Raw genomic sequence first — 15379 nt, 5'->3', positions numbered from 1 at the left:
ATGGTAGTCAGAAAAAAAGAGAAATCATGTTTTCTCTGTGGAGGTCACCTTGAAGAGGGAAATCCAGGTATGTCTCCTTTCCTAAGATCCAAATGGTAGGGGATTCTGAAGAGGAAGTCAGTTTTAAGCCAGATTATCTAATTGTATTATGTTCTTGTATTTAATTTTTGTCACACTCAAACCTTTTGTAAATATCCTTTAGAAATATCACCCTTATCTCAGAATGCTGTGAACTATCAGTGCAAGCAATTATCTGAATGGTTTGGACTTGAGAATTGAACTGAATTCCAACCAAATGGGAAGTAACAACCACAACTACCCCAAAGAACTAAAGGGAAAAATAATATTGAAAAATAAGGATTGGGAATATACAGTTCTGCTGCCCCTACACACATGGAAATCCTCCAACCAGTTTCATCTTTGAAGGATCAGTTGTGTTTTTATTAAGAATTTTTTCCATAATACTGTCTTCCAAAATGTTGATATTAAAATCTGAACTGAAAGACTTTGCACGAAAAAGAAATTTGATCCCTTAGGGATCCAAAGTGTGGGTGGTCACATGAAAAAGACGAAGGATGCGCTGTCGGATCTCCTTTGTCTTCACTCCGTAGACAATAGGGTTGAGCACGGGAGGAACAAGCAGGTAGGTGTTGGCCAGGATGATGGGCAGGAGAGAGTCCTGCCGCTTGCCAAACCGGTGCACCATAGACAATCCAATGAACGGTACATAGAATATAAAAACAGCACACACATGAGAGACACATGTACCAAATGCTTTTGCCTGGGCTTCACGTGTCAAGCCCAACACAGTCTTGAGGATAAGCAGATATGACAAAGAGATGAGAAGTGAGTCCAGGCCAATGGCTGAGATGATGACGATGAGGCCATAGATGATATTGACATGGATGTCAGCACAGGCCAGCTTCATGACATCTTGGTGCAGGCAGTAGGAATGGGAAAGGATATTGGAGCGGCAGAAGGGTAGCCTTTTGATGAAGACAGGCAGGGGTGCCATAAGCGCAACCCCCCGCACCACAGCAGCCATGCCAATCTTGGTTACACGAGGCAATGTTAGCACAGTGGCATGGCGTAGGGGGTGGCAGATGGCCACATAGCGGTCAAAGGCCATGGCCAGCAGCACTGTGGACTCCATGCCAGATAAAGAGTGGATGGCAAACATCTGTAACAGACAAGCATCAAACTGGATGGTAGTGGAGTTGAACCAGAAGATGGCCATCATTTTGGGCATGGATGAGGTGGAGATGAGAACATCAAGGCCAGAAAGCATGCAAAGAAAGATGTACATGGGTTCATGTAGACTGTGCTCTGTCCGCACAATGTAGATGATCGTCAGGTTACCTAGCACAGCAATAAGGTAGAGGGAACACAATGGGAAGGCCAGCCAGAACTGAGCTTCCTCCAAGCCTGGCAGGCCTATTAGGATGAAATATGTGGCACTGGATTCGTTGCCATTGGGACCCACCATTGTGAAGAAGCTGAGCTGCAACCACTGCCAGGCACGTAGAGGCTGGAATACAAGGAGAAGCCATTGTCAGATCCTCTAAGATTTTTCTGTCATTTTCCTCCCCACCGCCACCCTCCCTGTTCCATGCCCTATTCTCTGATAGAACTCTAATTTCATTGCCTATCCAAACTCTGATTCTGTTCTAAATTCAACCTAACTATCCTTCATAACTCAAGCCCCAAATGAGCATTCACCCAGTCTTACTCACTAGCCTCACCTCAAAGTGAATTTGGAAAACAAATAAAATACTGAAGCAAAAATTCTAAGTGTTTTAAATCATGTAGTTCACCAAGAAGAGATAGTTGACTAGTTCATATCAGATATAGATGATAAAAACTCCCATTGCTTCTATCCTAACTACCCTGTGCTCCCCTATCTTTAATACCAACTGTAATTCTATCATTAGACTATCTTCAAGACTAATCACAATACAATGTAGCAATACTCTAGTAACATAGACTAACACTGAAATATAACCTTATCACTAATTCTAATGACCTCTCCAATTCTAGCCTTAACCCTAACTTTAGCATTAACCTAAGACTTCACTCCAGTAGCTATATAAAACAATGTAAAACTTAATAATGGCCTTCCCAGGTGTCTCAATGGTTAAGAATCCACCTGCCAATGCAGGAGATGTGGGTTTGATCCCTGGGTTGGAAAGATCCCTTGGAGAAGGAAACGGCAATCCCCTCCAGTATTTTTGCTTGGGAAATCCCATGGACAGCTCCAGTCCATGGGGTCATGAAAGAGTTAGACATGACTTAGCAACTAAACAATAAAGACTTAACTCTTGTAGCTATTTAAAACTTAATGTAAAACTTAATAATACCTATTTTATTATGGTAACCCTTAATTCAATTAAAAAAAAGATACACTAAACTCATCCTGAACTCTAACTCTACATTTTTACTCTTGCTTAAATGTTCACCCAAAGTCTTACACTTGTTCAGACTGCCCAGGTTATATCATTAAAGGAACAATGACCGCAATGGATGCCATAGGTGTCCCACTCAGATCCCCTTCACCAAGCCAATGCATCTATATCCCTTCTGCAGTGGATGTTGAGTAAGACAGAGTCAGAATTCTTCCTTTTTACAGTAAATTTTTATTTACCAAATGAGAGGCACTTCACCCAGAAAGTCATGTTATCCCCAACAGGGCAGATCTAGAGTGATCTAGATGTCAGCAATGAGTGCCTGACACAATGGTACACAAGGCCAGCCTCCTTGACTCCAGGTGGGACCAAAGCTGGGAGGCAATGTGTGCTCCAAAGCTTCCTGAGGAACCAAACCTGTAGCTGGTCTCCAGTTGAAACCACAGCCTCGCATTATTTTCTTTCCCTGCCCTATCCTATTTCCCTCACTCATCTTCTCATGACAATATGTCCTTTAAGTAAGAATTTCTATTTACGCTCTGTTTCTAGGGGACCTACTAGGCCGAAGACAGTGGGACTGACACAGAGGACTAAACATGAAAGATGATGGCATTAGAAGCACTGGAGGAACAATCAATCCTATACCAGGGTTCCACCATCCCCAAATCTGGCTATTGAAGTGAGGCATATAAGTAGAGATTCCTGAAGTGGGAAATATCAGACTTGAGTTTTCTCAGATCACATCTCTCTGTTGAAACAATTAGAGAGTTAACTAACTTTCTCCCTGTTTCCCTTTCCTCCATTAATTCACGAATATTCACATGCTCCTATTATTTATTAGATTATATAAATTGTATTTAAAAGCCTCTTGATGAAAGTGAAAGAGGAGAGTGAAAAAGTTGGCTTAAAGCTCAACATTCAGAAAACGAAGATCATGGCATCTGGTCCCATCACTTCATGGCAAATAGATGGGCAAACAGTGGAAACAGTGTCAGACTTGATTTGGGGGGGCTCCAAAATCACTGCAGATGGTGGCTGCAGCCATGAAATTAAAAGACGTTTACTCCTTGGAAGAAAAGTTATGACCAAACTAGATAGCATATTCAAAAGCAGAGACATTACTTTGCCAAAAAAGGTCCGTCTAGTCAAGGCTATGGTTTTTCCAGTGGTCATGTATGGATGTGAGAGTTGGACTGTGAAGAAGGCTGAGCACTGAAGAATTGATGCTTTTGAACTGTGGTGTTGGAGAAGACTCTTGAGAGTCCCTTGGACTGCAAGGAGATCCAACCAGTCCATTCTAAAGAAGATCAGTCCTGGGCGTTCTTTGGAAGGAATGATACTAAAGCTGAAACTCCAGTACTTTGGCCACCTCATGCGACGAGTTGACTCATTAGAAAAGACTCTGATGTTGGGAGGGATTGGGGGCAGGAGAAAAAGGGGACGACAGAGGATGAGATGGTATCACCTACTCGATGGATGTGAGTTTGAGTGAACTCCAGGAGTTGGTGATGGACAGGGAGTGCTGTGATTCATGGGGTCGCAAAGAGTCAGACACGACTGAGCGACGGAACTGAACTGAACTGAACTGAACTGAACTGAACTGAACTGACACTATATAGTGATATATATATTATATATATAGGCTTTCTCCTCTTCCCATTTTGCTAGGGTATGTTTAAGATAATTTTATCTTGGTAAGAAAAAAGGGGCTTCCCTGGTGGCTCAGACGGTAAAGAATCCACCTGCAATGCTGGAGACCTGGGTTCAATTCCTGGGTTGGGAAGATCCCCTGGAGGAGGGTGTGGCAACACTCCAGTATTCTTGCCTGGAGAATCTCTGTGGACAGAGAAACCTGGCAGACTACAGTCCATGGGTTTGCAAAGAGTCAGACATGACTGAGTGACTAAGCACAGCAAAGCAAGAAAAAAGGACTAGGTTCTTAAGATTTGGTCCTTGATAACTAAAGTAGGGGCTTCTGCATGGGCTACCAGACAGCAGTTGAATGCAGAGAAGAGCTCACAGCCAGCATCAGGAGGGGCTTACACCATTCACTGGGCTCAGAATGTGTTGATGGTTTTTGTTCCACCATTGATCTGTCACCCAGAGGTTCCCTCGGGCCAGACACAAAGGGGGAAACACTAAGAGCATGAGTTTTAGAACAGAGAGGGACAGAGTTTAATTCCAAACACTGGAGGGAGAAGCCCTAAGGAGTCATGCTTAATGAAGAAGTTCAGGTTAAGAGACCAAAGTCTCCAAAGTCTCCAAAGTCACTTAAATCTTCTGTACTGATCTCTCCATAGCATATGACACTGTGATTATTTCCCTCCTTCTTAAAACTTCTCCTTGATCCTTCTGCTTCTCCTCATCTCTCTCTGACCATTAGTTCTTGGTTCTTTCTGGATCTTCAGTCTCCTTCACTTGACCCTTAAGCATGCTTTTAAATGATAATGCTCTCATAATTATATCCTCAGAGCTCTTTTCAATCTACATACATTCCCTGAGCCATCTCACCCACTTCAGTAAACCTTCAGTAAACTGTTGATTCCCAAATATTCTTGGGAAGGCCTGAATTATCTTTTGTGATCCAGATTCATAATTCTAAAGTTACTTAAAAAAACAACCTAGTTGTCTCTGAAACACATCAAACTCTCCATGTCCAAAGATCAAGGTCTTCCAAGGGCAGTAATAACCTAGTTGTCTCTGAAATGCATCAAACTCTCCATGTCCAAAGATCAAGGTCTTCCAAGGGCAGTATTGTACAGCTGTTAAGACTGGATTTACATCGAGCCTGGGTTTAAATCCCAGGCAACAACTTTGTAAGCTGTACGATCTGGGGAAAATCATTTAACCTTTATAAGCCTCAGTTTCCTCATCGCTAAAATGAGGATAATGGTCCCTGCTTAATAGAAATCAATGTAAGGATTAACTGAGATGATCAGTGTTAAAGCTTTTAACATAATGCCTGGAACAGAGTCAATCTGCACCAAAAAAATATTATATGTGTTGCTGTTAACTGTTTTCCTGTAGTGTTTCCCTTTTTCTGTTATGGTGGCCTAAACAGACACAGGACTTCCCAGGTGGTGCCAATGATAAAGAACCCATCTGCCAATGGAGGAGGCATAAGAGACCCAGGTTCAATTCCTGGGTTGGGAAGATCCCCTGGAGGCGGGCATGGCAACCCACTCCAATATCCTTGCCTGGAGAATCCCATGGACAGAGAAACCTGACCGGCTACAGTTCATAGGGTCGCAAAGAGTTGGATACGACTGAAAGAACTTAGCAAACAGACACATAAACTAAATACTCTGATTCTCATAGCCATGCCCCTAGTGTTAACTTTGTCATCAGCACAATCCCAAGAATCTTCTACCCAAATGAAATCAGGTCACCATTTATTGTTTTAAAAGTGCCTTTTAAAACTTCAAATTAATTCTGGAATAAAGACAGAGCTACTAGGGTGTGGCAAAGCTCCCCCTTTCAGCATCCAGCCCTAGTTTCTCTCTGACCACTCTTCCCATGGCCCCTGTACTCCAGGCACATTGGAATACACACCATTTCATAAATGTAGCATTGATTTTGTGCCTCTGTGTCTATTTGTCTTTTTTTTTTTACTTCTCTTTTGTCACTTTCCTCCTAAATCTCCCTCCTTTCTTCCCACTGGGCAAAATCACATCTTCCACATCCTGGTTTACTGTCTCTCTCCTATGCACTTCCCTGAACCTCTTTCCCCTTGATCCCCTTGGGTATAATTCAATGTTTTCTGTTCTGTGCTCCCAAAGAACTTTGTTTAGATCTCTTTTTATGCATTCACCATCCTGAACTAGAATTATTGCTATGTTTGTTTGTCACTAAATTTTTAATTCCTAAATGGCAGGGACCCAATCCTGTGTTTAGTTAATGTTTGGTGAAAATAAAAAAAAGAGTTTTATCACAAGAATTCCTCAGTAAATGTCTAATGAGGGTAGCACAGCCAAGGGGATAAGAAAAACTGCCAATTGTCTGAACTATAGAGATTTTTGAGAAAAAATAAAAACTGGAAATTCATAGCAGGGTGTTGTAAGTTCAGAACAAGAATTTTTAGGAACAAACAGAAAAGATCTTTCTCATTCAGGGATCCAGAGGGCATGAGAATGGATATATGGAGAACAGGGCAAAAGCAAAGCCTTGACTCTAAATAAATGCAAAATGGACATATTTAACTGGGAAGGGTTAAATCTGATTCCATACTGGATCTGCTTCTGTGACTTTAAATCTTATTTTGCCGATTTTGTTACTATGTGGTTTAGTCGATAAGTCCTGTCAGACTCTTGTGACCCTATGAACTGTACTACCAGACTCCTTTGTCCATGGGATTCTCCAAGCAAGGATATTGGAGTGGGTTGTCATTTCCTTCTCCAGGGGATCTTCCCAACCCCTGTCCTTCTCCAAGGGATCTTCCCAACCCAGGGATTACAGGCAGATTCTTTACCAACTGAGCTATGAGGGAAGCCCCTTTGTAGGCATTCATAACAGCCTGCCTCAGGGAACCCTGCCTGCCCACCTCTGCCTGAGCCCTGGGCTATGGTCCCTTTGTTTCACTCACAGGTAGATAACCTGACCCTGCCCACCTGTGAAAGACCGGGACATCCTTGAGTTCTTTGTGTGGGAAATGGTGTCCTTTGTCTGTTGCTTACTAGCTTGGCTCAGAAATTCACATGTGGAGGGCCGGAACCACAGATAGCTGCGGCATATTTGTTTATTGATATGACAGGAGATACTCCATTTCATACCACCTGTGAAATGACTGTAAGGAAGTGAAACTAACACAGCCCCCTGCCTAAGGTTTGCCATTCTAGGAGACATTTGCAAGCATTAAATGATCTTTTACTTTGTTTCCTCATCTCCCCCCATCTCTGATCCATAAAAGAACCTAGCATCTAAGCCCTGGCATCCAGAACAATACAGTTATTTTGAGATACTAGTCTGACATTTTCTCAGTCAGTCAGCTTTCCAAAGTCATATCACTTGCCTCAACACCTCATCTCCCGGATTTATTGGCCTATCGTGTGACGAGCAGAATGAGCTTGGACTCGGCGATGATTGCAGCACGGTTTGTACCTAGGAGAGAGGGTGACCAAGGACCCCCGACCTGGAGATGTCAGCAGAAAGGCTCTAGTGCTCCAGAGGGCCAGATATCAACACCATCCAGAAATTTCACATGGATAGACAATGCAAAACTGGGCAGTTCCCAGGATAAAGATGCGCTGTCTTAGGAAATATACTGAGAAGCAATTATGGGTTGGCACATTCAGTCCTGTTACCTAGAGGGTAAACTCATGTGTTGAGTGGAGCCCTGGGACTGCAAATACAAGTTCTGGGTCCAAGTAAATGCAGAGGATGATAATAACCTCATTGTGCTGTTGCAAAATCAATGAGGTCAGGAATGTCAAAAGACATCATAAAACAGCATCACAGTGTACAAAGTGGTTTTTTTTTTTTCACGTTTGCATAAAGATGGGGAATAAGGGCTCTGAAAATGTCTGAGGTTTCCAAAAACTTTTTATCACCTGCCCCCACCCCCGCATTTGTCACCTTAATTTCCACTTTACCTCAAGCACATCCTCACAGACACACGCGCACTAACTGGCAGCCAATCTCTCCCAAAGGCAAAGACTGAGAACTGAGGAGACACCAGAAATCCGGGAGAGGAGGATTTAGCTGGCCCAGAAGAGAGCTGCCTCGACAGCAGAAAGTGGACAGCTAGCTGAGGTGGAATCGGGCTGGACCTCAGATGGCAGCAGCAAGAGAGAAATGGAGGACTGGAGGGGGAGCCAAACCAACAACCCGAGTGTCACCCTTCAGACTGCTCAGCCCTGAAGCACCCCAGTCTCCCACAGTCCTGCCAGCCGACTGCCAGCCTGAGCAGCAGTTAGTAATTAGAATCACGACACACACTCAGATAACATTTGGAGCCTCTGAAGGAAATTGGAGCTAAATCACTCTATTTTGAAAACAGAACATAATCAAGGAAAAATAAACAAAGAAAAGGTCTTTTTCTTTTTTCAGAAAGCCTACACTGACTCATTGGAAAAGACCCTGATGCTGGGAGAGATTGGGGGCAGGAGGAGAAGGGGCCAACAGAGGATGAGATGGCTGGATGGCATTACCGACTTGATGGACATGAGTTTGAGTGAACTCCTGGAGTTGGTGATGGACAGAGGCCTGGTGTGCTGTGAGTCATGGGGTCACAAAGAGTCAGACGCGACTGAGCAACTAAACTGAAATGAACACTGCCTTAAACCCCCAGGGGATAGCTCTATGCTTGAGATTTTCTCTGAAAAATCACACCATTTTAACAAGTCTCGGGAATGTTTCTCCATAATAAGACTTTTATGCATCATGTCTACATTATAGGTGAGAAAACTGAAGCCCCCCCAAAAGTTAAATATTCCCAAGGTTTAATAGTTGACCGGTAAAACAGAAACTTGACCTAGACTGTTCAATTCCAACACCTGTACGTTTTCCCTTTTAACTGTCTTTAATTGTGTTGTACCTTCTGAAAGCTAATCATATCTGCCCCAGAGGCAAAGCAGAAAGGGGGCGAGGCAAGTAGAACACCTGGCCCAGTTAGATCCTTGGAAGAGAAACTAAGAGGGCCCTCCTGGACTGGGACTTGGGCACTTCCTGCTCTTCAGCCCCAATTTTGGCTGTGACTTGGGCAGGGCCTACAGTGGAAAGTAAAAATCTTTACCCTCTACTGAGTACTTCCTTCTCATTCAATACAGCCCTCTCATCAAGCTGTCAAGCAGACATCATCAATCCCATTTTGCATACAGGGATGTTGAGGCTTAATTAGAGCTCTCAGCATCATATCCATGTGCTTTCCAATATGCCAAACTACTGCCCTGCCTCTCTCCTAGTATCCTTTTGAATGATTTTTAAGGACTATTTCAAGGTTAATCTCCAAGGAATCCAAAATTTAAAAAACCATGAGTACAGAGGGCTTCTCTAGGACTCAGGACACCTGACCAGCTATCCACACTTGGGTTCAGTGGGGAAGGGGGACAAGGAGGGAATGGAAGAGGGGATTTGTGATCACTGCTCTTACTTAAACACACAGAATATTCTGTGCCTAGAACAGTGGGGTAGGGGCCTCTGGTGCCCCTACCAGCATCTGTGGGAACATCTGGAAGAAAATGTCCTTGGAGGGAAGCCCAGGAATACCTGGGAACCTCTGACTGTTACTGCCAGGCCATAGAGGGAAGGCAGTCCTCAGGGATATTACTGTGACTGGCAGGACTACCAGGGCTCATCACTCAATTCATGGAGAGGGAACCTTCTCTTCATACACTATAATGGTATGATTCACACGTGCTAAGTCACTTCAGTCATGTCTGACTCTTTGCGACCCAATGGACTATAGCCCACCAGGCTTCTCTATCCATGGGATTCTCCAGGCAAGAATACTGAAGTGGGTTGCCATGCCCTCCTCCAGGGATCTTCCTGACCCAGGGATTGAACCTGTGTCTCCTATATTGCAGGCATATTCTTTACCGCTGAGCCACCAGGGAAGACCCTAGAAGAATATCACATCCATCCAAGTCATCTGCATTTTCTGCCCCTCATACCTTGCTGGTATTTTATAATGCAGATAAACTCTTAGAGGGCCTTGGCCATTCTTTTTAGAATGGCCATAAAGAGACTGGATGACAGAGTACAATTTCTGACTCACAAAAGGCAGAGTGAGGCTCCCATCGCCACTCTCCCTCCCATCCCTGTTCTCCTCACTCAATCCAGTCTGTCCCTCCAAAATCAACCACAGTCAGAGCTCCAAGCATTCATGGCCATGCCCCTCCACTTCCCACATAGGACCAGAGCCAATAAGGTTCCCACACACCTTCACATTTGATCCTTATCAGAGACCTTCAGAGCTTCTTTGATTATCATCTATACGCAGCAGAATAGCCTGAACTTGGACTTTGATTAATATACATTTTTTTGTTTTTTTTCAAATATCAGACTATGCCAGACTAAGCACCAGAGATACTAAAACACAGAGTAAACAAGTCATGTTTCAGCCTTCCAGTGTGCGTGGGGCGGGCGGGGGGGTGGGGGGGCGGGGTTGGGGTGGGGAGAGAAATTGAGACAAATATGCAGCTATCATAACATGTTATGATAAATGCTAGGGCAGGGGTAAGTACAAGCGGCTCAGAACAAAGCAGACAATAGTTCACCAACTTGTCAGGCTCTGAGGAGATGACATCTGAGCCAAGACTTGCAGGGCCAGTCACAGTTAGCAGGGTTGGGAACACGGGGCCAGCAGCATTCAGTTAGAAGACAAAACACATCAATGTGCCCAAAACTGGAAATAAAACAGTGGATACAACAGAAAAGATCAGTGCTTCTATGGAGCTCAAGCACTAGGAGAGCCATAATAGAAAAGAAACAAATAAGCAAGAATATTTCAGATAAAGATAAGTGCCCTGAAGATAAGACAGAGTGATGGGATAGAAAAGGACAGGTGCAGGACAGCCCTGTTTGAGACAGGGGGGTCAGTGAAGGCTTCTCTGAGGTGGTGACATACCAACTGAGAGATGTGTGATGAGAAAACACCAGCCGTTCTAAGATCGAGGCAAAGAGCTCTCCAGGCAGAGGAGGCAAGAGGAAAAGGTCTGCTTTGGGGACTCACAGGAGGAAAAAGGTAAAGGTGGCCAGAGGATCAGGAGCACAGCAGAGTTGTAGGAGATGAGGTCAGAGAGGAGAGGAGGGGACAGCTCATGCAGGGACTTGCAGGACGTGGCCAGGAGCTTTGATTTAATTCTCAGTGACTTGGGAGAAATTAAGCAATAGACTTGATCTAATTTGTTTTCAGAAGTGCATTCTACAAATGCAAAGACCCAGAGAGAACGAGAACACACCCTGTTTGAAAAGCTGCAAGTGGTTCAGTGTGTGTGCATATGTGTGTGTGTGGTGGTGGGGCGGGGGGTGGGGGGGGAGGCGGGTGGTGGTAGGGGAGAGGGGCGCCTAAAGAGTTCAAGGCAGGAGAAGTCACAGTGTAGACACAAAATCCAGTTTTTTAAGTGGGCTGAAGACTGAACCCTGATCCTAGACCTGGACTGGGTCAGGATCGGAACCCTAGGAATTGTGCTAAGTTCTAGACTCAGCACAGCCTGACTCCTGATGTAAAATACAGCATGAGCCCAGACCCCATTCAGAGCCCACACCCCACACAGGGCTATAATCTGACCCCTGATCATAAACTGAGCTTCAGCCACACCAACAACCTGGGTGGAACCAGCCCTGTTCACACACCAAACCCCAGTCCAACTCTAGAGTGGTCCCAGGCCCATTTGCTCTCAACCCCACTACCTTCATTTAGCCCCATCCCCACCAGGCTTAAGATGGGTGCCCCAGTAAACTGATCACAGGAAAATGTCTTAAAAACTGCAAAAGAAGCATCAAGCACCACCCACGTTGCATTTACCACACGAGCACAGAAATTGCTGAGGCCGTCTATCCTTAGAGTCCGGGGCCTCCTTCACATCCCCGGCCCCACTCCCTACTTCTGGTTCTCCTCAGCCTGCCCTCTCATTCACTTAGCAGGTCTAATGAGGGACCCTTAGCTGCAGGAAACCCACACCCCAGGAGTCACCTCCAGTCTCCCACACTCACCTAAACTGCACTGAAGGAACGAGTGCCCTTTTCTCCAGGACCCTTCCAGCAGTGATCTGGCAGGCTGCACCATAGTTCCGCCCTCTCAGTCTCCGCCCCCTCCCTTGTCAGGCTTATTTATTCTGTCATATCTCCTCCCCTCTTTTGGCTTCTCCCTGCTGGGGGTAGGGCGCTGCCCAGAGGGTCTATCTGCAGATACCAACTGTGGGACTGATGTCCTTCTGGGCTGCTGTGTCCTGAGAAGGTGTGTTTGGGGTATGAGGAAGGAGGGGTAGTGGGTAAGGGGTCTCTAGAGTCCTCCCCAGATGGGCCCTGTGCCAGTTGGAGTATTTCTGCCAGCTCCCAATGTGAAGTTAGAGTAAATGAGTACGGAGAATCTAGAGAAACTCACGTGTGTGGCCATGGTCTCTGGGAGAGGCTTTCTCCAAATTTCCCTCAGCTTCATCAAACTCAACCAGGGGAAAAGCAGGATATGCTTTCAGGGAGACTCTGTGATTAGGTGCCAACTCATCACCTGCCTGAAGCTTTCTCTGGCCTCCACCTTCCTTCCATGAGTGGTGCCTGCTTGGTCCTTGCTGGGCCTGCATCCATCCCAGTGGACCCATCTGCCTTTCCCAAAAGCTATAGGGCTGGGTCTTCTTTATCCCCCAGGTTCTAGGGCCCAACTCTAGCTAATTCATAACAGGGATCCCTGGGAACCATGCCTCTGCCTTCTATTCCCTAGCCTTGAACTTCTTGTTGAGAAAGGAGGATGTGGTTTCCTTAGCCCTCCCCTACCTCCAGCTCCAGCCATATAAGACCAATGCCATCTGGTTTCTCTCTTAAGGGCAAAAATAGTGAGAGAACATTTTAGAGGGTTAGAGATCAGTGGGAATGAGAAACCAAGTATGTTACATATTTAAATAATTTTTAATAAATCTATTAATAAAGCAAAGTGAATTTTCATTGGCTTCTCCTGGTGTTTTTACTGATCAATTTCACAACTGCAAGTTTTAAATTCACAACACAGGGCGATCTGATATAAGCTATGCAAAATTAGACAATGTCAAATCAGACAATTCCAACTCAGACCATATCAAAACTCGCGATTACAAGATCTCCAGGTACCTGTAAACCTGCAGCCTGTCATTCATTGCTATCACCCTGGAGCCATCTCTGTTGCTTCCCTCAAACTCCCATAGACTGAAAAGGGGTGAAAGATACCCCAGGGACTTCTACTTCTGGCCAAGAGAGAATAACATGAGGTAACATCCCACCTGAAGGAACCTAAAATAGACAGCATACATTAAAAAAAAGTTTGCAAGCTACTAGATATCAGGCAATGAAGGACAATGAGCCCTGAGGCATGGAAAACAAACGAAGTGAACCTGGGGTTTCCCCAGCTTACTGCCTTGGGAGGTTCCCTGCTGCCGTCTAGGGAAGGAGAATGCAGAGTCCAGAGGACATCTTAAGTTAAAGATGTAGAGCTGATAGTCCAGGAAGACCCAGCTAGCTAGAATTTGAAGACGAGGTATTGGAGGTGAGAGATCTACAGAGAGAGAGAGAACTCTAAAGACATGTAGAGATTCCTCTGCAAAAATCCAGCTGAGTACTGAGCCCACATGCACGTGAACAAGCTACTTAAGACTGGGGACAGAGCCACCTGGAAAAATTAGCGATGGCATCCCCACCCAGGGTTCACATAGGGTCACAGATAGCGAGTGTTCCAACCTGCCAGATTGGAGAACTTCAAGATTCATAGGGCACTGAGAAGAGAATACAGAAGGATCCTGTCTCTGTAGTGGGGAATAATTAACCAGATATTATCTGCAGTATCATGTGGATTTTAGATCATAACTGATCATTAATGAGTAAGGAAAGTACTTTGTTGACTTTATAAAATAGAACCAGCCAAACTAAGGACTATAATTTATAGAGACAGGAACAAGAGATGAGTGTAGATGGGGATTGGAGGGGGTTTGGAGAGGGATGAGTGAATTTGGTTTATCTTAAGTAAGTAAACCAGAACCCACTCAGGCTCTGAGAAGTCCCAGACAGATAGCCATTGAGCATACAGTATGTCAGGCCCTGGAGACAGAGAAGTCTAGTCCTTGTCCTCAAGGGAGACAGACAACTATGTATAAGGATATTTCAGTTCTAAAGGAGATCAGTCCTGGGCATTCATTGGAAGGACTGATGTTGAGCCTGAAACTCCAATACTCTGGCCACCTGATGCAAAGAGTTGACTCATTGGAAAAGACCCTGATGCTGGGAAAGACTGAGGGCAGGAGGAGAAGGGGACAACAGAGAATGAGATGGTTGGATGGCATCATTGACTCAATGGACATGGGTTTGGGTGGACTCTGGGAATTGGTGATGGACAGGGAGGCCTGGCCTGCTGCAGCTCATGGGGTCGCAAAGAGTTGGACACGACTGAGCAACTGAACTGCACTGATGGAAGATAAACATACAGCTATCATAAAACTATTTAAGCTCTATGACAGAGGGATAAACATCCAGTTGGAAAATAAAGCTTTAAAGTTTATGATCAAGGGAAACAGTTTGTGGGAACCTTGGGGAAGCCCTTAATATAGTCTGGCATTTAGCCAAGTTTTCAAACCAGTGACAATTATCCAAGTCATCATCATTTATCAAAATAAAGAGATTCTAGAGGACTCCAAGATTTCGCAAGATCTCCTGAGAAAGAAGGCCATGAGTTAATCTAAAACCAAAGACACTGTAGCCTGGATAAGAGACTAGCTTCTGGCCTTGGCACAGCAGGGCCTTATGAAAGCTGAAGTCTCTTGTTTGAATATTCCCTAAAATGAAATAAATATACCTCATTTAATCAATTTTATTATTTAAAACCACTACCACCAATGTGTATTGATCACTGTCTATTTTCCATATGTTTTCACATCTGTTATTCTACTTAACCCCCACAACCACCCAACAGGAGGTACATTATATTTCCTTTTTTACAGCACTTACAATTTCCAAAATTACTGAGGTACAGTAGGCTAAGCAATGAGCCCAAATATTTAAGCTAGTGATCCTAACCTCTATTGACTCTAATGCCCACCCCACAATGTCTTTTCCTGATACAGCTATCAACCATGTTTAAAGGAACTTCTTGGCAAGGTTGTGCTTTCTTTGAATTTCATTTGTAAATTTGCAGATCACTTGTAAATCAGACACCAGCATGGGAAAATAAATGTCAACTTGTCTGAAGCTCTGTGAAAACAATTTATTATGAGATAGTAAATAATAATGTTTTCATTAATAACAGTAAATCAGGATGGCCACATGAGGCCAAACTGGTGATGCACTGTAAAATATAGGAGCAC

The 15379-nt window shown here is 44.5% G+C and overlaps 1 protein-coding gene across 2 annotated transcripts; it reads right to left on the bottom strand.

Moving 5' to 3' along the window:
• On the bottom strand, positions 451-12148 carry LOC102184170 (olfactory receptor 51E1). Of its 2 annotated transcripts, none has more exons than XM_005689838.3 (2): positions 12054-12148; positions 451-1528 (listed from the first exon to the last, which is right to left on the bottom strand). In XM_005689838.3, the coding sequence occupies exon 2, from the start codon at positions 1484-1486 to the stop codon at positions 533-535; it is 954 nt and encodes a 317-aa protein (XP_005689895.2). In that variant the 5' UTR covers positions 1487-1528; positions 12054-12148; the 3' UTR covers positions 451-532. The 2 variants fall into 2 exon arrangements, with proteins under 2 accessions (XP_005689895.2, XP_017914930.1); XM_018059441.1 differs by lacking the exon at positions 12054-12148 and adding an exon at positions 10966-10986.

Source organism: Capra hircus, chromosome 15 (assembly GCF_001704415.2).
Source record: "Capra hircus breed San Clemente chromosome 15, ASM170441v1, whole genome shotgun sequence".
NCBI lineage: Eukaryota > Metazoa > Chordata > Mammalia > Artiodactyla > Bovidae > Capra > Capra hircus.
Note: the sequence above shows the minus strand (reverse complement) of the source record. Positions and strands in the feature narration are given on the sequence as shown.

Coding starts and splice junctions, on each gene's coding strand:
- LOC102184170 (XM_005689838.3), bottom strand. CDS start 1,486: ATGGTGGGTCCCAATGGCAACGAATCCAGTGCCACATATTTCATCCTA.